Source organism: Protomyctophum bolini (genome assembly GCF_963924005.1).
Source record: "Protomyctophum bolini genome assembly, chromosome: 2".
Taxonomy (NCBI): Eukaryota; Metazoa; Chordata; class Actinopteri; order Myctophiformes; family Myctophidae; genus Protomyctophum; species Protomyctophum bolini.
Window position 1 is genome coordinate 9,680,486 of NC_137863.1, and position 24,529 is coordinate 9,705,014.

At 44.8% G+C, this 24,529-nt stretch overlaps 1 protein-coding gene across 5 annotated transcripts in view; it reads left to right on the top strand.

Annotated features, from left to right (window-relative positions):
* Nucleotides 1-24,529, top strand: part of ncoa3 (nuclear receptor coactivator 3) — a 40,108-nt gene that overhangs the window by 9,582 nt on the left and 5,997 nt on the right. For 2 of the 5 annotated variants that reach the window (XM_080786579.1, XM_080786580.1), the window contains exons 2-17: nucleotides 8,218-8,287; nucleotides 11,764-11,868; nucleotides 12,688-12,851; nucleotides 15,474-15,574; nucleotides 15,787-15,961; nucleotides 16,920-17,099; nucleotides 17,284-17,370; nucleotides 18,460-18,603; nucleotides 18,761-18,908; nucleotides 19,049-19,605; nucleotides 19,695-20,674; nucleotides 20,779-20,902; nucleotides 21,239-21,487; nucleotides 22,146-22,364; nucleotides 23,624-23,741; nucleotides 24,268-24,439. In XM_080786579.1, coding sequence (XP_080642705.1) covers nucleotides 11,783-11,868; nucleotides 12,688-12,851; nucleotides 15,474-15,574; nucleotides 15,787-15,961; nucleotides 16,920-17,099; nucleotides 17,284-17,370; nucleotides 18,460-18,603; nucleotides 18,761-18,908; nucleotides 19,049-19,605; nucleotides 19,695-20,674; nucleotides 20,779-20,902; nucleotides 21,239-21,487; nucleotides 22,146-22,364; nucleotides 23,624-23,741; nucleotides 24,268-24,439 — 3,504 coding nt within the window. In that variant the 5' untranslated portion in view covers nucleotides 8,218-8,287; nucleotides 11,764-11,782. The remainder of the gene's footprint in view (nucleotides 1-8,217; nucleotides 8,288-11,763; nucleotides 11,869-12,687; nucleotides 12,852-15,473; nucleotides 15,575-15,786; nucleotides 15,962-16,919; nucleotides 17,100-17,283; nucleotides 17,371-18,459; nucleotides 18,604-18,760; nucleotides 18,909-19,048; nucleotides 19,606-19,694; nucleotides 20,675-20,778; nucleotides 20,903-21,238; nucleotides 21,488-22,145; nucleotides 22,365-23,623; nucleotides 23,742-24,267; nucleotides 24,440-24,529) is intronic. The other 3 variants (XM_080786582.1, XM_080786583.1, XM_080786581.1) reach the window with 3 other exon arrangements.

The window sequence follows — 24,529 nt, forward strand, 5'->3', positions numbered from 1 at the left end:
TGCATGTCTAGATATGCGCGTGTGCATGTCAAGATATGCGTGTGTGCGTGTGCATGTCTAGATATGCGTGTGTGCCTGTCTAGATGTGTGTGTTTGTGCATGTCTAGATATGCGTGTGTGTTTGTGTGCATGTCTAGATATGCATGTGTGTGTGTGTGTGTGTGTGTGTGTGCATGTCTAGATATGCGTGTGTGTTTGTGTGCATGTCTAGATATGCATGTGTGTGTGTGTGTGTGTGTGTGCATGTCTAGATATGCGTGTGTGTGTCTTGAGTTGGGGCCTGTCTGTCTGTCTGTCTTGAGTCGGGCCTGTCTGTCTGTCTTGAGTTGGGGTCTGTCTGTCTTGAGTTGTGGCCTGTCTGTCTGTGTGTCTTGAGTTGGGGCCTGTCTGTCTGTGTGTCTTGAGTTGGGGCCTGTCTGTCTGTGTGTCTTGAGTTGGGGCCTGGCTGGAATTTCAGAGCTGCCAGCACACTTCAGAATGGATAATGGAGGCTTTCTTACACTTTTTACTGCTCAACTTTTTAGAAGTCTGCACATGTACACACATGCTTGGCATATGTCGTCCTCCCCACTAGACAAAACCTGTGTCCCATTGTGCATCGACCATCTCCGTCTCACCCATTATTCCTCCCAGGCCCAGCTCTTGGTCCCGCTTGTTATCAGAATCATGTGGAGTAGGCACCAGTCTTTACAACAATGGCTGTCCGCTCCAACATTGGCTTTGATATAATGCAGGTTCTGTTTATAATGGTTCTCAAGTGAAGACAATGTCAAGACTGCCATCGCTGATGTTAGTGGCTCATCACTAAATTGTCGCTACCTCGCGTTTCGGATAACTTCTAAAAAGACGGTAGCCACATTAGTTTTAGGCGACTTCACTTCCTGTTCATTTTGGGGTCTTCAAAATAAAAGTCACGGCTTAATCTGGCGGCAAAAGGGACTACAGATTGAATCAATGCTGGTGTGGTATATGGTTGGCAGTAAATGTTAGTGCTTGTGGGACAGCTCTTTGAAGAAAAACAGGAAGTCATTCTGTCCTCTTGTTTCCTCTTTGCACTTGATATTCTAAACTCGTGTGTGTGTGTGTGTGTGTGTGTGTGTGTGTCAGTCATGGGCCACCCTTAATTGTCTATAGTGGTTAACATTAACAAATTAACAAATAATTTTGTTCACGTTCAATGTTCAGTAGCGTTTCCGTCCCAGTGGAGTATGGACTTAACCTGTGTGCATCCGATCCCAATGACATGACTGCACAGAAACACAGCACTGTCATTCACAATCTAAATGCGCAGGTCATCTTATTTCGTGTTCATGTGTAGAAGTAATAAATAATGTAAAGTATTTTTTTATCTGTTGAGAAAAGTATAAGTCAGTACACAGCATAATAGTTGCACATTCGATGTTAAATGACCAATACCTGTTCTTTGTCTAGGTCCTAGACTGAGTCCTAGGATGTTTATTTACTTTGATACTTAAATGTGGTCTTTTGTCCAGGAACAACAGTAGCCAACCTTTTATTTCAATTCAAATTGCAATGTCTATAATTGTATAGTGAACGAAAGCCTGAATGTAATGGTTTCAGGAAGTGAACGAGTTTTAGATTTATTTAATTAAAACGCAAAAACCTTGTGTTTGAACTATCTTTATACCCCTCTTGCTTTAGAACCTATACGTCTTGTATGTTGAGGTGTGTGTGGGTGTGTGTTTGTGCGTGTGTGTGATCTTTGTTTTGAGTGGGCCGGTGTTTGTTGCGGGTCGTCGTCTCAGGGAGCTCAGATTGCAGGCTTTATTTCAGGCTCGGCTGGAATGTCCTCACTATTCTGGTCCTGACTGAGTGACGATGTTGCCAGATTTTGTGACAGAAATAAGCAACCACGTTTATTCCCGAAAACAAGCCCAAAAGAAGCGACTATAGGCCACATGAGCACTTTAAACCTATGCATTGGATATTTGAAAATATGATATAAATATTTTTTGCAAAACAAATCTGGTACGGGCCGGGGGTCCCTGGCACACAAATACTAATTACATTTTATAAACGACCCCAAAAACCCACAACTGTGAATAATTTACAAGCAACTTTACAGAAAAACAAGCCCAAAGTCGCTTATATATTCGGACATGGCAACACTGCATGCAGCTCTGGGACAGCACACTGCCCTCCCTCTTCTCTCTCATTCCTCCTCCCTTTATTCCACTAGATCTGCATTGACTCCTCTTCACCTCTCCTTCCCCTCCCTGTACCTCTCCTCCCCTCGCTGTACCTCTCCTTCCCCTCACTGTACCTCTCCATTGACTCCTCTTCACCTCTCCTTCCCCTCCCTGTACCTCTCCTCCCCTCCCTGTACCTCTCCTTCCCCTCCCTGTACCTCTCCATTGACTCCTCTTCACCTCTTCTTCCCCTCCCTGTACCTCTCCTTCCCCTCCCTGTACCTCTCCATTGACTCCTCTTCACCTCTTCTTCCCCTCCCTGTACCTCTTCTTCCCCTCCCTGTACCTCTTCTTCACCTCCCTGTACCTCTCCTTCCCCTCCCTGTACCTCTCCATTGACTCCTCTTCACCTCTCCTCTCCTCCCTGTACCTCTCCATTGACTCCTCTTCACCTCTCCTCTCCTCCCCTCCCTGTACCTCTCCTTCCCCTCCCTGTACCTCTCCATTGACTCCTCTTCACCTCTCCTTCCCCTCCCTGTACCTCTCCTTCCCCTCCCTGTACCTCTCCTTCCCCTCCCTGTACCTCTCCATTGACTCCTCTTCACCTCTCCTCTCCTCCCCTCCCTGTACCTCTCCTTCCCCTCCCTGTACCTCTCCATTGACTCCTCTTCACCTCTCCTCTCCTCCCTGTACCTCTCCATTGACTCCTCTTCACCTCTTCTTCCCCTCCCTGTACCTCTCCTTCCCCTCCCTGTACCTCCTTCCCCTCCCTGTACCTCTCCTTCCCCTCCCTGTACCTCCTTCCCCTCCCTGTACCTCTCCTTCCCCTCCCTGTACCTCTCCTTCCCCTCCCTGTACCTCCTTCCCCTCCCTGTACCTCTCCAGCTCTGCTCTGGATTCCACCTCATTCATTTCTTTAACCGCTTTCAACCTGGTGTCCCTTTTTATGGGCATGTAAAAAAAATCACACCTGTGTGAACTGAGTGGTGCAACTCCCCTCCCCCCCTCCTTTCTCTCTCTCTCTCTCATTAGCAGACAACAGTGCAGCACTAATACTGTCTCTCTCTCTGTTTCTGGCACAACAGCGCCCCTACTGGTACGGTAGTCATACTGGTGCTCATGAACCAACGCATACATAGGCACACACATAGGTGAACACGGACATTGCTGTTCCTTGGAGTGGTTGCACCGCTCAAAATTCACAATGTTCAGAAGCTCACAATGTATCCCGACTTTAAGAGATCGATTAGTTATGTTTTTGAATTAGGGCTTAACGTGTGTGTGTGTGTGTGTGTTGCCTCACTTGACTTTTATTTGTCTGAAGGACAAATTTGTGGATTCTTCTGCCATTGATGGTATGAGGCACGCTGTGTGTTTAATTATTCAGCTGCAGCTTTAGCTCGGTAGCGAGGGCCTCTGGTGTGATCTGTGTGGAGGAAAATCGCTCTCGCGCACACACAAGATCATGTAGCGTTGTATTTTCTGTGTGTGTGTTAACTTCATGCATAATAAACTATAAATGTGCGAAATCTCTGTGTGTGCGTGAGGTGTAAAGTAAGTCGGATCGGTGATTGGGCATCTCTCCATATGTAGGCATATAGGGCAGTGGTTTTCAACCCTTTTCATATCATACATACGGACCACCAAAACTAAAGAATATGTCCACAATTCCATGCTGTATTGATGTTGGTACCATTAGTAGAGATAATAACAGGCAAATGTTGATCAAAATAAGCATTATTTTACGTTCTCTAATTGTGTAGACATCTTGTAAATCAAGTAATGCAGATGTTTAACAATTAATAATTTAGCTCTTGAGAGTGTAAAATGAAACCACTGGTGGTCCCCGGACCACTGGTTAAAAACCACTGATATAGACGGATCCATATATGGGCATTAAAGGGACATAGACAGGCAGGTACAATGGGTACAACAGCTCTTGTATGACCGTGTTGGACATTTACATCGTTCCCAACTTGCATCATTCCCAAGTATTCTTGCTATACATCCAGAACACCCGATCCGACTGACTTCACACCAGGCACCGCAGCAGTAGAATTGACGTGACGTGTGCGTGAGTTTCTTTCTTTGTGTATATCGAGAAACTGCCCACACAGACCCTGTCTGTGTCCCATAAAAGGGACACAGACGGACAAGAGACGTACAATGGATCCATCTGAAATAAGTCAAGCCTTTTATTGTTTTAATATTGATGATGGTGTACAGCTCATGAAAATCAAAAAATCCTATCTCAGTGAATTAGAATATTTTACGAGACCACTATTTTTTTTTATTTATAAACGAGAAACCATCTGAAAAGTATATTAATGTATGCAGTTACTACTTGGTCTGAGCTACTTTTGAACAAATGATTTCATCAATGGGGCGTGGCATGGAGGTGATCAGTCTGTGGCACTGTTGAGGTGTTATGGAAGCCCAGGTTTGCTTTGATAACGGCCGTAAATTAATTTGTATTCAGTCTCATGTCTCACACCTTCCTCTTGACAATACAACCAAGATTCTCTGTGGGGTTCAGGTCAGGCCAGTTGGCTGGTCAGTTAAGCACAGTAATACCATGGTCGGTAAACGGTAACAAGACAACTCACCCCGTTTCTGTTTTCCTCCCAGAATTTCCCCCAGTGAGGGGTGGGAGAGGCTGGACAGCAGACGGCTGGACATTGAATTTCTCGAACTATAAACTTTCATGACAGCAGACAGCCTAAGTACAAATATAATTTATGAAAAGCGAAGTGAAGTCTGTTCACAGAAGTTGTTGGATATGTGGGGATTATTTGACGAGGTACCATTTGAGTGGGCAAAACCTTACATATACTAAATTGTTTATAGGGTCAATATAAGTATCTTTTTTATATTTTTCCAAAAAGAATACAAACAGCCAATAGCATATTACAAAGTTATCCCCCTCACTGGTGAAAATTCCGGGAGGAAAAACGGGCAAGCACCAGTTACTAGTATAGTTTTGGCACTGTCAAATCGAGCTGGAAAGGAAAATTAGCGTCTCCGTGAAGCTTGTCAACATACTGAAGCACACAGTGCTGTTAAATATCACAATAGATGGTGTGTTGAGACTCTGGACATGACAAAACACAGTGATGATTTATGTTATCTGCTGGTGTTGATCCACTGACTGACTCATGACTGAAAATGTAACAATGGTTTCAACACAGCCATCTTTTTAGAGTACATTGTGCTTCAGTATGTTGACAAGCTTCATGGAGATGCTAATTTTAACTGGTTTACTGACTATGGTATTACTGTGCTTAACTGTCCCAGTCAACTGGCCTGACCTGAACCCCACAGAGAATCTTGGTTGTATTGTCAAGAGGAAGGTGTGAGACATAAGATTGAACAATACAAATTAATTTACGGCTGTTATCAAAGCAAACCGGGGCTTCCATAACACCTCAACAGTACCACAGGCTGATCACCTCCATGCCACGCCCCATTGATGAAATGATTTGATCAAAAGTAGCTCAGACAAAGTAGTAACTGCATACATTAATATACTTTTCAAATGGTCAACATTTCTCGTTTAAAAAAAATCATTTTTTTTAGTGGTCTCGTAAAATATTCTAATTCACTGAGATAGGATTTTTTGATTTTCATGAGCTGTACGCCATGATCATCAATATTAAAACAATAAAAGGCTTGAATTATTTCAGTTGTTGTGTAATGAATCTAAAATATATTAAAGTTTATTTATTTGTATTACTTTATGGCAAATAATGAACTTTTTCATTATAAGTATTGCATAGTCCGGTGGGGCATGCATTCCCAACTTGCACCTCTCCTAACAACGCGTCACGTAGTGACACCACATCTATATTTCAGATCTACAAGCTAACAACAACACGGCAGTGCAACATGCCTAATTTATGCTCTGTCGTATGATGGTGTTCCGCACTACCCGTTGGATGCCATGCATTGTTAGCTTGTAGATTGGCTATGTTCAGTGCATGACGCAGTCATTCTACGAAGTATAAATCAGACCGACAGTTGACTGACCTCAAACGTGGTGTGTGTGAGACACTGTCTCCTATATGACCCGGGGGGGGTAAAGTGCAGAATTTGGGCGGACCAACATGCTCAAGAACAACATTGGTGTTTGAATCGGTCTGTCATCAAGTCTGTGGAGGTCCCACAGAAGTGTTCGGCTTACCTGATTGGCCAACTTGACCCCTCACTTTCACACTGATTGGCTGAGCTTCTTTGCATCATGTTTGTTGTTTGTGCTGTGTCAACAGTGTAAGTGATAGCGTGCACCAGCTCCATTCGCCATGCTCCTGTTCCATCAGCACAACATCAGCAATTCTTGACGGCATGAGCGATTGGTCATATGGTAGTGGATGCTGCACTGTGTACTCTAAGAACCTATTCTGGGGATATTCTGACAAGCACAACTGGTATTGCAAAAATGGGTGGGGTCTTCATTCCCTCCCAGTCGTTCCGGAGTAGGCCAGTGCCCACGGTTACCGCATTGGATACTTGTATACTAACGACGGGTAGTACTCAATGGTGTGTACACACCTACACGCTGTGTAGATGTGTTTGAGCACGCAATGTGATGATTTGATTGGCTGATGTATGATGACGTTGACATCATCATCATGATGAAAGGCACCGCTCACTTCATAGGAGTGTTTTTTTTAAGAATCGCTCCTTCCATGGTTTGTACTATTAGTTTTCCTAAAATTAAATAAAATTGCCTTGCTTACAATATCACAATATATCGAAATTCGGAATGCAACCCTGACCTGTAACATGATGCATATAATTTCACCAAATTCTTGCTAATACACAGCCCTACTAGTAGTACTTGAATAACTTAGTAGTGCTAGTAAGTAAAATAAATAAATAACCCAACTTTGGGGTCAGGACATGACAATGTTTGAATCAAATCACCTACACTTTCGTTCACATCACTGTATTGGCAGATTAATAGAGAGGCGTGAAGATTTAGTCAATAACTTAAGACAATCAACTAAGCAGTACTGTAAATGCTCTACTACCTAACAGCAACGGTACAAGGTGTGTGCAGGAAGCAGAAAGGCAGTGAGCAGGCAGCATAAAGAGAATATGTAAATAGGGTGGATGGATGGCCACATTTCCAGGAAGGGGAAGTGATGATGCAGTGGGACAGTCTGAAGGAGGACGCAAACAGGATGCTATCTGCAGTCGCTTCCTGTGCAATTCTAGAAATCACTTTATTCCCATTAATTACTAAGGTTAAACCACAAAATGGAAGAGGAAAATATTGTTTCTCACAGGAAGTGTAGCAGTGTCATCATCAAACATAGATAGTTCTTTGGATAATGTCTATGTTACAATACTGGTCACCGGTACTGTTTTGCATTTCCGTCTAATAAAACTAGTTGGATCTAAGAAATGTTAGTCACTACTAACAAGATGAATAATGGGAGGTCACAAGGCTTTAGGTTTTCAAAGTGGGGCAATTGGAAAGGAAAGGGAATATATACTAAGTTTTTAAGTGGTCTCTATTTGATATGGGCATGTTACGTTTTGACGCCCACCCTCCACGTGTGCATACACGCACACACACAATGTCTATACCAGGGGTGCAACCACTCCTACAACCAGCAAACAACCAGCAATGTCTGTGTAACCCACCCGCCTATGTGGCCATGAGCACGAGTATATGACTATAGGGTACCAGTAGGGGGTGCCAGAAACGGAGAGGAATAGTGCTGCAATGGTGCCTGCTAATGAGAGCGAGAGAGAGAGAGAGAGATGCACCACTCAGTTCACACGGGTGTGATGTTTACTTGAGAGCTACGTTCAAAATGACCGGCTCAACGAGAGCTACCCACCAATAATATATTATCCAGTTGTTGAAAATAGTTAAACAATGTACCTGAGGTGGCTTTGAAATGACGTTACATAAAATTATGACAAACGCACTTGGAATGGGAAATACAGTGTGTGTGTGTGTGTGTGTGTGTGTGTGTGTGTGTGTGTGTGTGTGTGTGTGAGAGAGATTCATACTAAGAATTGCACAGTTAAGATTATGTCCATTTTTCTCTTTCAGGATATGCTTGCTTGACCATTAATTCCATACAGACTCTGGATGGAGCTGGATTATGCTTGGACTGGCAAAGGTGAGTCTTTTTAATTTTTTTACTTTAACATGATATGTGGGACACACACACACACACGCGTGCGTGCACCAGACAGCTTCTTCATAGGTTAATGCCATTTTATTTTTTATCAACCAGCAATATTTAATACTAATTTAATTGTCTAGCAGCTGTGCGTGGAACTGTGCGTGGTTTGAATAGCACATATCATATTATCTTTGGGCAAGTTTCACATTGTCAGAAGTGATAGATTCAGGCACATTTGCATAAAGTCAGAGTCAGACCTGTTGTGACTCATCTGTGGCAAGGTGCACTGCTTCTCAGAGTTTCTCACTCTACTTCGCACGACGATTGGTTTCGTCTTATCTGCTCAACTAAAAACGTTAAAACACTAGTAGTGAGCACACAATTGTAATCCTTTTGACCAGAGATATATCTCTTCATCATGCAGGACAAATAATGTTTCTGGTTTTGAAGCTTATTTGCCATAGCTTGGAGGCTTTCTCATTCCTTTCCATAGTGTACAACAGTCATGGTTCCCAAACGGTGTGCAGAGGCAGTCCAGGTGTGTGTGGAATATTGTGACAACCACACATTATTATAGCAAATGTATTACTAGTGCATTTTTCTTTTAACCCATTCTGACCTGAGATCAGATTCATACGAGGTTTCCACTGGACACACACTGGTCTGATTAAGCCATTCTGACCTGAGATCAGATTCTAAAAATGCCAGTCGTTCTTCGATTTTTCAAAAAATAGCAGACCTACAAGCTCGTAGCGCGCCACTCGGTGGCGCGCTATGAGCTTGTAGATCTGCTATTTTTCAAAAGCTAAAGCATGACATGATGCTGACACCAAAACGGGTTCCCGTTCAGAATGGGTTAATGTACTCCTGTGCATATTAATTTCCCTCTAGGCAAATTCTGTTCTATAGTCCTAAAAAATATATTTTAACCACTTGGCATCCCTATTTTGAGCATGGCATTTTATTTTAAATGTACCAAATTTGCCAAAATGGCACATCTTCAAGCTCTCAATGTGTCGGAGCAATGCGTTGTGAGCTACTGAGCTTGTAGATCATAATGTTCGCTATGAATACAGATGGCTTTCCCATTGGGCAGAAGAAGTTCGACCCTGCTGTTACATTTCCAATTCCACCTTTTCAAAAAGGCCTCGGTCGGAGCGGCTCCTCGGAGCTCTGCTGTTTGTGTGGTTCAGGATGTGGGCCTGACTGAAGGCTGATGTCATCTTGCTCCATTGCTGCAGAGGTGAGCCGTAGGCCACAAACCAGGAAGGAAGGAAGGAAGAAAGAAAGGGAAGGGAGAGTGGAGTGCGGTAGACTGGAGAGGGGGAGAGATTAAGTCAGAAGGGGGCAGTCAGATTTATACTACTTGTACTCGTACCATGGTGTCGCTCTCCGAAAATAGAAGTGAGGCGTTTGCGTCGTGAGCTCGGCTATTTTCGTTGCAGCACACCATCGTACGGCCTACGTATAAATCAGGCTTTAGAGAGAGAGGTGCTGAAAGGTAAACGGACAGGGAGCATGCAGCATAGATTTATGGCGCGCGGCGCGTGTCTGAGACTTGGTACGGTGTTTCCCAAACAATGGGGCAGGACCCATTTTTGGGTCACAGACCCATTAGTATTTTTTTATGAGCCGTGGGTAAATTGATTAGACTTTTCCTGAGCTTTTTCTTTTTCTCTTTAAAAAAAATTAAAATGTTTAATAAATAATGAAAATAGTAGATCTAATATATATATATATAGGGCTGAAGTGGTTAATTCATAATATATTGTTTATATAAATTGTGGTCCGTGGACACCAAATTTTTTTAGTCTTGAGCTGACAATATTGTAGTGGTTACTGTATTTTCAGCTCGAGTAATAATTTCACTCTGACTGAGGGTCCATTTTACACTCGAGTTAAATGATTTTGCTGTGTTGTAGTAGTAGTAGTAGTAGTAGTAGTAGGAGGCACGTTTCAACCTGCAGTTGTGCAGTCGGAGTTGCATAACGACTCATCTGTCCTGCTTTTTTCCATTCTACCATGAACTCATTCTACAAATGTGTGTGCGCGGCTGCATGCACATGCCTTTAGATGCATACATATGTACAGTACATGTAGATAACGTGCATTGGATTGATGAAGTCCATTTGTGCACAATGATGAAGTCCATTTGTGCACAATCCACACCAGTCGTGTGTGTGACTGTATATAATGCATTTCTGGGTGGGAATTGGAAGGAGCAGTGACCTTAGAGGTTTTCCTCTCGCGTGAACCCTGAGGGGGTCAGTCACAGGGCAAGGCCAGAGCAGGAAAACAAGGGCAGGGTCCCCGGCCCAGCACTGCTACACCCAGAGAGAGAGAGAGAGAGAGATGGGGGGAGGGGTGGTTGGATAGCAGTCGCAACCTACTGGAAGAAAGAACGGATGTAGCTTACTATGGAGAATGCCAAGTACAGAAGAATGCGGAAAAGGCAGAACTCCTTCTAGCTGATGGAATACAGCCTGCCGTGACGCCCGAGTTGTTTCTAGGCTCGAAAACCTCTAGCAGCGCTTTTTATTCTTGCTTGTAATGGTACAGGTTTACTAGTGAATATCTCCTTGCCCATACCGTGCCTCTACATGCCTGAGCATGTATGTGCTCTGGGAACTCGTGTGTGTTTCTGCTGTTGTAGTGGCACCATTCAGCCAGCCGGTAGCAGCTCTAGTGGCCAGGCGGGCTGGCTGGCTGAACGCAGGATGACCCATCTCCCCCGAGGCTCCAAATCACTACATCATCATCAGTCGCTCCTCACAGTGGAACAGATGAGATTTCCCTCCCATCAGGCGCTGCACAGAAACCAAGGGCTTCTGCACTAACCAGCTAGTCTTCCTTCACAAATCTGTCCTGGGAAGAATCTTCCCAGGAATCAAATGCGTTATTAATACAGAGTAGCTTTGAGGTGTCTGTTGATCTTCTTTAATCCAGTCGTTTTCTGGAATTTCTGCATGTCTGAGATATATTAATAGGTATTGTAATAATTATTATATGCCATTTGACTTCACATTATTGATATTGAGGTATTCAGGCGACAGGCAAAAATATTGTGATAATTGATTTTTTACAATATCGACCAGCCCTATACCATCCTTAACAGTATTTTATGTTACACACAAGAACAGTGTGTGTGTGTGTGTGGGGGGGGGGGGGACTAGCAAGGTACTGCTCGGTATCAGCCATTATTATAGGAAGCCGCTCAATTTGGAGGAGGCGTTGGCCTTTACCCATGATTTATGTCTGCTGTGTCCGACATGTATGTCAACTATACTGTATGTAACGGTGTTCTGCTGTCTGTGCACTTTGTAACTGTCTGTTCTCCTATCGTTTGACTGCATTGGCAGTGTTTATGTTCTTTGTACAAGGTATTCCTGTACTTCTGATTATGTGGACATAAACATTTTGTGCGTGCGCGTGTGCCTGCATAAACATTAATCGTGGGCTTTTCTCTACAGGTGCTAATATGCGCTGAGAATGAGTGGAGTAGGAGAGAACTCATTGGAGCCCTTGTGCTCCGACCGGAAACGCAAGCTGTCCACCTGCGACACACCAGGCCTCGGGTGAGTGACACAGCCTGGCGAGTGCTGTCAGTGGTTCATTAGAACAGTGCATGTCTGTACAGTATGTATGTCCCATTGTCCTCTCAAACGTAGGTCAATCAACAACTCGCCATTTTCATGATGTCATCATAGGCACAGAACCACCTTTGGTCATAAATTAATGCAGCATTGACATTCAGCACAACCAGGAAGTGCCTGGTGAAAGTGAGACTCAAAGGAGTGGCACAGTTGGGTGTCACACCAACATTGTTCTTGTGAAGCACTTTTGTGTAGGTGAGGTTTTTGTAAAGATCGCTATTTGCATTTGACTGACCTCATCATCACACTAGGACATGCAGCCAGCCTGTATAGTCCCCACTGAATACCGCAGCTTTATGCACAAACTGCACACATGATCACTTAATATTATCAATTGAGCAAGAAGGTCATACTATTATTATTACTTTTGTTTTTTTCCGTTATAAAATCCTATGTCCAGCTTGAAGAAAAAAGTGTATAAACACAAACATGTGTAAACGCAAACATTGACGACAAACGTGAGGACGCAAATTGTGATTGGCCAGAATGAGATGATGTATGATGACATGTATACTTCACACGGGTGTGATTATTTTCTTTTTATGCGCACAGCATGAACTAGTAAGTGTAGATATTTTTTCCTCTGTTGTACCCTATCCCTCTTTTAAAAGCCCCTCGCTAACGACAAGCCAAACATTAGGAGCATCTGAGCCCTGGCTACGTGCAGGCTATAACAGATGATTGGGGTTGTGGTTGTCATAGCAGCACTATGTCTAACTCCCCCAACCCCTGATGCCCCAGCAGGTGTGACAAGAGACGAAGAGAGCAGGAGAGCAAGTACATCGAGGAGCTGGCCGAGCTCATCTCTGCCAATCTCTCCAACATCGACAGCTTTAACGTCAAGCCTGACAAGTGTGCCATCCTCAAGGAGACTGTACGGCAGATCAGACAAATCAAAGAGCAAGGTACAACAGCGGCCATATTTGTACCCAGTTATTACCAAAGCTAAACATCAAAACTGTATATGGTCTGTGCATTGCAATCAAATTACATTGTCATGTTTTTCTTTGGGAGAGTAAGTAAATAATGAATAATTTAAAGTCTTATCCAGCTAGCTTTTTAATAGGACAAAATAATAGCATGGTGTGCCAGATTCAAGGCCAGGCGGCCTCAACCAGCCAGGTTTGGCTGTTTGCATCACCAGGGGAAATGAACACCGTCACCAGTAATTGAGCCTCAGCCACAGTGGTGACGATGGCTCAAGGCTGCCAGTGACACTAGTAGCATAATAGTGCCAGAGCTATCCTCGCTCTCAGAGAAGAATGACACTGGCCACTCAGGATCCCATTCCAGTCCCAGTAGAAATGTGTTCTGCATCCCGTCCCGAGGCCCTTTCCCCCCCGTCAATTGTGCGGATCTGAAATGACTCTGGGTAGGTAACAGGGCTATTTGCTCCCACCTTGTTTAGCTGGCCCCTGATGAGATCTGTGAGGTTAAGTGGGGAAGGAAGACAGAGGCAGCACTATCATATTGGAATCTACCCAGAGGGTCACAGCTGGTTACCACTGCTCCCAGCGTTGTGGAGCCAGGTTGCCATAGTGACAGAAGAGGAATGATGGAGGGCCCCTCTCTCTCTCTCCTCTTCTCTCTCTCACCAGCGCTCTGTTTTTCACAAACCTTTTCTTCCCTTCTTTTTTCTAGGTGTTTTTTTGTGTTTTTTCCCCCCCTTGCATAATTTCCGTTCCTCCCTCTGTTATCAGGCTCCATCTGTCATTTTGACATGCCAACAAATGAAATGCAATATAATTCAGTTTGATGTCCCCCTTATCAGTTGCCTAGAATTCCCACCTCATGTCATGTAGAGCAGTGTCTGACAAAGCTTCAGCCACAAAATGGATAAATGGAAACGTGTGTCAGCTGTGTAGATTCGTTTTAGCTTATGGTTCATGCTGCCACCAGGTGGCCACTGGCAGTAATTTATTCCATTATGCTCCGTGATGGGTTCCAGTCGGTCAACCTCAGAACATAATGCAAGAAAGAGTATTGAAGCTTTCTATTAGACCAGTGGTTTTCAACCAGTGGTCCTTGAGGGGGTTCCAGGTGGTCCCCAGCTAAATGATGGGAGAGTTGGTCACCAAATATAGATCTTTAACTCTTGAGAACGTAAAATGAAACCAAATGGACCCGTTACGGGTCCATTCGATTTCATTTTACACTCAAGAGTTACATTATTGGTAAACATCTTTCTACAGAATTATAGACTGTAGAAGAATTGTTATTTTGATCAACGCTTGCCTGTTATCTCTCCTATGGTACCAACGCGTGAATCTATTCTACATCCGAGCATAGACATGGTAACGCCCCGCCTGCCTCTGATTGGCCTACCGACACTGCCCGTGTTGACTGTCCTCCGAGATGCGAGGTTACTCCGTGGACGGTGGTAATTAAATAATACAAGAGAACTAACTTGTAAGTTTTTATTTTTGTAGAAGAGGCAAACTAATGTTTATGCCGTGTGCTTTGAATAAGTGATTGAACACGTATGTTGTACTACAGTATGATTTTATTTGGGTGTGTTCTAAGTAAAGTGTTTAGTATAATAGTATTAGTTGACATAATTAGATTAATACACGATAAAGATGAAGGGAAAAGAGACCTTTTTACAGTACAATAAGTTTACACATACAAATAAATTACACAATAATCAACACAAACACTTTATTTAGAACACAAATAAAATCATATTACGGCATACGTGTTCAATCAATTATTCCATCAAAGCAAACGGCATAAACAATATAGTTTGCCCCTTCTACAAAAATAAAAGTTACAAGGCTGCATTCTGGAGCGTCACCAAGCTGTCGTTCTCTTGTATTGTACGTGTATTATTTCTCGTCAGACTGTCCAGCGGAGGAAAGTCTGGTAAGGCCGGCAGTGTCGATATAGGCCAATCAGTGGCAGGCGGTGCGTTACCATGTCTATGCTCGGATAGATGGATTCACGCAGTACCAACATCAATGCAGCATGGACATGTACATGTACACTTTAGTTTAGGACATGGACATGTACATGTACACTTTAGTTTAGGACATGGACATGTACATGTACACTTTAGTTTCGCATCTGAAAGGCTAAATGTCGTCAAATGGTGGCTCAAATTCAGAACAAAATAATGGGCCTTGATATGAAAAGGGTTGAAAACCACCGTATTAGACTAAATTATCCCAATGGAATGATTGTTGTTAGTCAAGAGTCCTACTGGTGAACAAGATGACATTCCTGCCAGATCTACTTCCAGGATTATTTTAATTTATATTCTTAATTTATGCTGTTCATTTTCTTGTTGCTTGTTTCATCTCAGCTCATTACCCCTCCTGTCCCCTAAATGTATCAGTTAAGTTAACACGGAAATATATCATGGATCACAACCTACCGCTGTCTTGCTGTACAAATGGTTCACAGCAAAGTGTCACCCTCTCAGGCACTTTCATTGCTGTAAATTCACCACAGTAAAGTACTAATACATGCGTGACACATAACACCCTCCTGTAGTTGACACAATGTGTCTGTGTGTTCTCCCGCCCCAGGCAAGAACTCGTATAATGACGATGACGTTCAGAAGGCGGATGTGTCGTCCACCGGCCAGGGAGTCATCGACAAGGACCATCTGGGACCACTGCTTCTCCAGGTCAGCCCGGGGGACACTCACCAGTGGCCAAAAGGCCAATTGGCTGCAACTTACATAAATATTTGACCAATGCATAATTGGCAGTGTCACTCACATGTAGGCCAAGTTTAGAGGGCTCTCTGGGGGATCAAGGGGTCAGCCAGTGATCGAGTGGCCTGTGTGTAATTGAAATATGTACATCAATAACTCTCGCCCCTTTCTGTCCCCTTCAGGCTCTGGATGGCTTTCTGTTCGTAGTGAACAGAGAGGCCAGCATTGTGTTTGTGTCCGATAATGTGACTCAGTACCTGCAGTACAAACAGGAAGAGCTGATCAACACCAGCGTTTACAACATCCTCCATGAGGACGACCGGGAAGAGTTCCACAAGAACCTGCCCAAGACCAATGGTGAGACATGTGTACACACACACACACACACACACACACACACACACACAAGACACTTAACCCCCTATTCTGCGCTGCCCTCCCCCTGCGCTCCATCTGAACACTTTAGCAGCAATCAGCTGGGTGAAGCTGAACACGGAATTTCCCTGAGGGATCAATACGGTCTAATTAGCAACACACACACACAATCCTACTGCAATGCATTCCTTATTGCATGTCTAACCCTGAATGACATTAACACATAGTCTGAGTTAATGGTGACTTGAAAGCACAATTCATGAGCACACAGTCATCATTCTCATATAGTAATATCCCCATTCAGAATTTATGTATAATAATATGTTCAAAAGTCATTGCTCGCATACTTTAATCCATTCGAGCGACTGTGGCTCAGGAAGTAGAGCAGGTCGTCCAATGATCCATGGGTCGGCGGTTCGAATCCCGGCTTCTCCTGTCTACATGTCGAAGCATGAACCCCTAATTGCTCCTGATGTGCTGGTTGGTACCTTACATGGTTTCCGCCGAATGTAATGCATGTAAATATAAATGCACCATTTACCATTCTTATTATGTAAGTTCACCCATTTCAGCCTCTAGAGGGCAGGATAGGGCAACATTATCTACCAACCTGTACAATTCCCTTGTAACACTTCCTGTGCAACTAGGTGACATTGATCCCCGTTCTCTTTGACACAAACATGGCAACCGTGGAGGAGGTTTTGTGGTACCAGGTATCTACCTGGTATATACACTGAAACCTCCACAAGCTTTCAGACAACGTGCAGAAAGACGGATGAAATGAAAGCAGAGTATGGACGGGTCTTCTCCGTCCGTACTCCAATATTTAATGTCAATTTGAATTTCAAGTATAAATGGGCCTTTACATGTAAGCCGCGCTCTCCCTCTCCCCCTTCATTATGAAACGTAACACTTGTATCTTCCCATATTTGTCAACCAGCAGCAAATGGCGGCTCATGGGGTGGAGAGGCACCCAGGCAGAAGAGCCATACGTTCAACTGTCGTATGCTGGTGAAGTTTAGTCATGGTCAGATTCACGGGCCCACGCAGGAAGGGCGCTATGAGACCATGCAGTGTTTCGCCCTGACTCAGCCCCGAGCCATGATGGAAGAGGGAGAAGGTAGGAGATGAATATCTTTTATTGACCATAGGCCATGTGCTGAAGGCACATGTAGTACAAAGATACAGACAGCATATGTCTTTATTATTATGCAATGCACTTTATTTTATAAAATATACATTTATTTCCTAAGCTTTCCAGTCTAAAATATAATCATAATGTTTTGTTTTTGTGGTTTCTCCAGACTTGCAGTCATGCATGATCTGTGTGGCACGTCGCATCACCGCAGTAGAAAGGACGGAAAGGTTCAGCACCCGCCATGAACTCTCTGGTAAGCATTTATTATTATTTATTATTATTAAAGGTTCAGCACCCGCCATGAACTCTCTGGTAAGCATTTATCATGAACATCAATATTATGTTGCTTTTCCATACATAGTCCCAGCCCGCCACGCCTATTTTCAGCCAAGAAATTGAATGTAGAACGAAAACCGAAAAGTCACTAGTATAGACCGTCGCAGTCCCGCCACCTTTCATGACGACGCCAGGCCCAGGAAATGATTCCCAATGCATTTTTCCCATAGACATTTCAAAAAGTTTTTATTTAAAGACGGATACACCGCGGACAAAGCCAACTCGAGTTGTGACAACGCATGACAACAAACACTATTTTGGACCAAAACAATAATTACAAAGAAGTAAAACAACAAAAAAAGTGTTGTAACCTGCCGTTCTTTTCTTCTTTCTAATTATTTGTTCGGCCCAAAAAAAATTGTTTGTTGTCATGATTTGTTACGACAAGAGTTGTCTTTAAATAAATACTTTATGAAATGTCTATGAGGAAAATGAACGGGAAATCATTTCCTGGGCCCTGGTAGGCGGGCGGGACTGCGACGCTCTGTAGAGCTGAGGGTTTGAGTGGTTATCTACAGAACATATTCATATAACGTATATTCAGCACAATGGCCTGGTTAAATCTTTTGTCAAGCAACATTATTCCAGATGACTCTGTCTCTACCCAAACCACACCAATGGGTTGACAGTCGCAACAAAACGGTTTTAGTGTTCGTCCCAGCGGTGTGATATGTCCTGTTGCATGTCGACCCCAGTTGACCCAAGTCAAAGCCAAAGTGATTCAATTGGTTCAATTCAGTGGTACCTTACAACTACATGCATCTACATGGGTCTACTCACAACCACTTAGTTGCAAGGTGTTGCATGGCGACCCATTGGTGTGGTTTGGGCTTTAGATGTAGCCTAAAGCTTAATGTATTTAATGTACAATCTGCAGTGATTTGCATAGACATACACAAACTGAGCTGCACAACCTGTTTCAGTATTCCTTGTAACTAGCAATAAAACTTGTTTACAATCGGCAGCTGCCATGTAGAGCTTCATTGTCATATCTGCCACTTTCCAGGTAAACTCATTGAGATTGAACAGCAGAACACCCTCCACACCACTATGTGCCCGGGCTGGGAGGACCTGGTGAGGCGTTGCATGCAGATGTTTCTCCATCGCAGTGAGGGACAGCCCTGGTCATACAAGCGCCACTACCATGACGGTATGCCCACTTTTAACCCCCTCTGCCACAGCAAACCCTACAGTATTATTACCTCACTAAACATAGTCAAACTTCAATCAACAACGTCACCTTATTTTTTACAATACTCCTTATATTTAGTTCACAATGTTAAGTGATGTACTTGTCTCTGTTCCAGCTTTCATCCATGGTCACTCTGAGACACCTCTTTATCGCTTCTCGATGGCCGATGGCACCCCGGTAACAGCCCAGACAAGGAGTGACCTCTGCAGGAACCCCAACTCCAGCGAACCGCCTACCTTCCTGTCCACACACCTGCTCCAAAGGTTCGAGGCCACTCAACACAGAATATTTGAACACATTGATTGTAAAACATTTTGTTATTTGTCCTTTTGGCTGGAAATGGTGAGTTTGTTGTTTTCCTTGGAATGTATTACATCTTGGAGCATTCCTTTTGTTCCCCCAGGGAGCAGAACGGTTACCGGAACAACCAGGGTGGCGGCATGAGGCCTCAAGCAATGGTCGCGAACAATCCTAACCCCCAGATGAGCGCGGGCCCAGGAAGGGGTATGGGCATGAACAGGGCCTACGGCATGGCCGAACAGGGCAACATGCCACAGCGAGGTGCGCCTCCATACCATGGCTCAGGGGGCAACCGAATGAATGCAATGAACCAGATGAACCCCATGCATCAGATGAACTCCATGCATCAGATGAATAACATGGGCCAGATGAATCAGATGAATCCAATGGGCTCCATGCATCCAATGAACTCCGGGAACCAAATGGGGTCCATGGGTCAGATGAACCAAATGGGCCACCAACACCACGGCATGCACCACCAGCAGCATCCACACCAGCAGATGGGTCAGTTCCACGGAGGCGGAGGAGGGGGATACGGCATGGGAATGACCAGCCCCCCACAAGCCAGTCAAGGGATGAATGGCGGCCAACACAATGTCATGGGCTCTCCCAGAGTCCGGGGGAGCCCCAAGATGGGCTCCGGTCCCTTTTCACCTGGAGGTATGACACAGATGTGAAACCTCTCTTTAGATACTAAGATGCTGGTATAGCTATGGACTGCACTAAGTTTATGCTTGTGTTTTTTGCAGGTTTGAACTCTCCCATGAGCTCTGGTCACCCGGGTGGCTCTGGAGGTGGAGGAGGAGCGACCTTCTCCAGCAGCTCCCTGAACGCCCTCCAGGCCATCAGTGAGGGAGTGGGCAACCCGATGCCCTCCCCCCTCAGCTCTCCTCACCCCCACAAACCAGACAACTCTCCCAGTGTAAACTCTAGCAGCCAGGGCCAGGCTCCAGGAGGACTCTGTAAAATGGGCACCCCGGCCCATTCTGACTCTAAGAGTCCAGGTGGTTCGCTGGGAGGTGGAGGGGAGCAGCAGCACCCGCATACCACATCCACCGATGTTCCCCCCGAAAAGCTGGACAGCCAGGACAGCCGAGAGGCGGGTCCTGCCGGGTTAGAGCCCAGTCGACGGGGCCCCGACACAAAGGGTCACAAGAAGCTTCTTCAGCTCCTCACCTCCCCTACAGACGACCTGGTGCCACCAAACCCCGCCCCGAGCTCCGGTACCGGATCCACCTCTGAGGCCAAGGAGGGTGACGGTCCCGGGGTCACAAGCCCGTCTTCCTCCACAGTCGGATTGGGCCAGCAGGGTCTGGGGGCAGTGTCTTCCTCCGGAGGGGTGGGCCATTTCAGCAACCAGTCCCTGCAAGAGAAGCACAAGATCCTCCACAAACTCCTGCAGAACGGGAACACTCCTGATGAGGTGGCCCGTATCACGGCCGAGGCTACAGGTAAGACCTCCCTGGAGACTGGAGGGGTCGAGTCTGTGACCACGGCGCCAGGGTCGTCCAGGGGGTTGGATGTGAAGCAGGAGCAGCACAGTCCCAAGAAGGAGAAGACCCACGCCCTCCTTCACTACCTCCTTAACAAGGATGACTCCAAAGAAGGTGGCAACATCAAGCCCAAACTAGAGGAGCAGGAGGGCAGGGGGGGAGCCCAGGGGTCAGGGGTCACTAGCTCTGACGCTCACTCGATGGACAGCAAGGTCAAGACTGAGCCGACCGATGAGGTATGCATAATTGTCCAACAAGAGATAGCTGTAAATGTTGTACCTGTATAGTTTGAACATTTGTAGATGCATGCTTTCCTCATGATGTTTGCATCTTCTTACAGTTGGAGACCCTAGAGACTATTCTTGGAGGGCCCAGGAACAACTCTGCCTTCTACCCTGAACCAGACTCAAGAGCTGCAAAAGAAAGAGCAAACAAACAGGGGAATATTCCTGACAGTTTACATGGTAAAGTCAAAACCAAATGCTTGACCTTCTTGTTGTGGTGGGTGTTTCTGAGCCCTTTATAGTATTGCTTAGTTTTAGTTTTTGCTGGTTTATTGATTGTTTTACTTTACATTGTTTCCAAAATCATTAAAACATGATCACATTTTTCTAATTCAGTAAATGTGCAGTTAATAAATCATGGAATTGCATATTTCCTTCCTTTTTAAAATGCATTAAAACACAACTATAAGTTGATTTCCCCACCGTACTGAAAAGGCCTGCATCCAGGGCCTTCCTCCTAAATGAAACAAACCACGGTATGTGTTGGACTGTAACCTAACTTTGTGTGAACTACAGATGGAGAGAGAGGCCCCATGGCAGCCGGTCAGCGAGGGCCCTACCAGAGGGCCCTCTCTGTGGATTCCAAGCCCCTCAGCGGAGAAGGAGTCGTCGGAGCAGTAGGAGGAGGGCTGGCTGGCAGGAGGAATGTCCCCTGTCCTACCCTGGTCAAGCATGAGAACATGGACACTCCCATCCGTACCGGAGCCATGGCTAACGGATTCCCTGGAGGCATGGGCGTTTGTCCACCACGGGGTGGCGCCACAAGTAACTGACTCATTAACTTCCTCTCAGCATGCCTGGAACTGTTTATTCACCACTGTCCAAAATAAACAAACTGAAACTGCATTAGATCTCCTATGACCTTTCTCAAATGGCAGTATAGGCATTTTAGTTCATTGTTTATAGCAGTCATAAAATGTTTTAAGATATATATATATATATATAATCTATATTCACAGAGAGCATACACCTTTTGTCTTTTTCGGCCTTTCTCTCTATTTCTATTATTCCCATGATTGCATTCCATGGACAGGCATTACATTTAGTTACATTTTATTAATTCAGTTTATAAGTTATGTTTAGGCATTGTTTAGTAAACACTATACAGTAAAGATAAGGGAGGGTGTTGTGGCAGGACTTTAGGGTGGTTACCACAATTTTGCCATAAACTGAACAAGCAGCGGTGAAAAAACGGGAAGTAAGGGTTGGATTTGATCCCAGTGGATCAACTTTTCCACATAACAGCAGCATTTCAGAGAGACACAGGAGACTGCTTAGAGTTATGGCTGCTAAAGGCCCTACAACAACTAGTAATGTTGAAAATCATCATATTAGTGTCATCATTTTTGCCACCTTAGTCTGACTAGTGCCAAGTGGGCCAGATGAATGACAACTGACGACAAGTTATCTGTTTGTTGTGAAGGAGGTATGGGTCGAGGCATGGGAATGCCCCAACGTCCTCCCATGACGGGGGCAGGAGAGTGGGGAATGCCCAGGTCAACTGCCAGTGCCAGCCCTGTGGGAGCACCGGGGCACCCTGGTATGGCCCGTCCTGGAATGATGGGAGGACCCATGATGAACCGCTCCAACAGTGTGCCTGCCAACAGCAGGTCCATGCTGCAGCAGCAACTCTTGGATATGGGTACGTGTGTGTGTGTGCGTGTGCGTGCGTGTGCGTGTGCGTGTGTGTGTGTGTGTGTGTGTGTGTACTGGTGCTACTGTACTTGTGAGGGCCAAAACTACAGTAGAATTTCAGAGATTTTCCCTTTTCCTGGTCCTCAAATGTGTTCAGGTTTAGGATCAAGCATTTATATTAGAGGTGCACGATTATGAAGTTATATCCGATCTCCAATTATTTGTAAGGTCATATCTGCCGATACTGATTCTGACCGATTCAGCCTAGGTGCCCGGACGGTTGGCACCTAGGCTGCTAAGCCAGCCTGACGGCATGGCGTGGGTTCGACTCCAGATCCCGACGGCATTTGCCGCGTGTCACTCCCCCATCATTCTCCCCATTTCCTGTCAGTCTACTGTAAAAATCTATCATTAAAGGCAAAAAAGCCCAAAGAAGAGAAATACACAAAACAAAAATGACAGTCATTAGTCACATTTTTGCGTCATCAATATCTGTGAAAATAATCTGGATTATTTAGAGACCGATCCGATACCAATATGGCATTTTTATGGCCGATTTCTATATGCTACCGATTTTATCGTGCACCACTAATTTATATAGTTTAGGTTTTAGTATACTTCATTGCATACTGGTGTCGCACACCATAAATGGCGCACACCGCATTCTTACGAGCTTGTAGATCGTCTATTTTCGGGTTTAGGGTTATATGTATGAAGAATGGCATGAATAAAATTGCCATCCTAAAATAGTGTAGTATGACAAACATTGGCCTAGTGGTTAAGGCATATACCACATAGGCTCTGACAGCGAGTCGTGGGTCTGACTACCTTTGCTGCGTGTCACTCCCCGTCTCTCTCTCCCAGAAAAGCCAAAAACCATCATAAAAAGTGTAGTAATACAAGTGTGTGTTCTGATATATTTCTGATATAGTTTGGAGACAACAGTGTTCCTAAAGTGGCTTTACTGCAGTCATAATAACATTAGGCCTTTACAGTTGTGTTCATATTGGATTGACAATGATTAATGAATGTAAGTCAATGTCCCCAAACGTTTGCAAAGCCGACGGGTGTTTGAGTTTGATGTAATTACACGATCTTTATTAGCAGTTTGTTGATAAGACATTATTACAGGCCTGCCACATCAACACCAGTTCTACAATGTAACCCATGTCTACATGTCATTAGCATTAATCATTCTATGCTTGATGTTTTCTTTGTTGTATGTCTATCTCCTCCTGAATTATATACGTTTTGCCATCTCTGTAGGTCCCAATGAAGCTAATATGAGCATGAGTCCCTATGGAGGACAAGGTCCCCCACCCCAGTCCCCCTCCTGGCCAGACTCTGCCATAGGAATGGACAGACCACAGAATAACACCAACAGGTGAACACAATGGACTGTTATGCATGCAACATTCCAAACAGCCCCTTCCCAGACTGCTCTGTATGCATCAGAGACTAGATGTAGTCATGTTGTTAGTCTAGATACTTTGTATGCATGCCATGTAGTCCCAACTATCTGCACCCCTCAGCATTTACGATTAGTGATTCATAATGAGTCCTTGCAACACACGTGTCCTCCCTTATTCACTTTTTTGTTGTTGGGGGGTTTTTTTCTCAGTTTTGCTGTCATTTAGTTTCTTTGTCATTCACATGTTTGTTCCAGGGGCCAGTTTGGGAACCGCCTAGATGAGCTAACATGCGTTTGTTCCAGGGGCCAGTTTGGGAACCCCCTAAATGAGCTCCTAACATGTGTTTGTTCCAGGGGCCAGTTTGGGAACCCCCTAGATGTGTTCCTAACATGTGTTTGTTCCAGGGGCCAGTTTGGGAACCCCCTAGATGAATAACATGTGTTTGTTCCAGGGGCCAGTTTGCGAACCCCCTAGATGAATAACATGTGTTTGTTCCAGGGGCCAGTTTGGGAACCCCCTAGATGAGCTCCTGGTGCCGCCGTCCACCAGCGAGGGCCAGAGTGACGAGCGTGCACTGTTGGACCAACTGGACTCTCTGCTCAACAACACCGATGTCATCGCTCTGGAGGAAATCGACAGAGCTCTGGGCATCGCTGACCTTGTCAGCCAGGTAATGGACAAAACTGATGCTATGATATACAGTATAAGTATATAGTTCTATAGTATGGGTAAGCAAATGGGTACTTGTAGTCTTGTATGC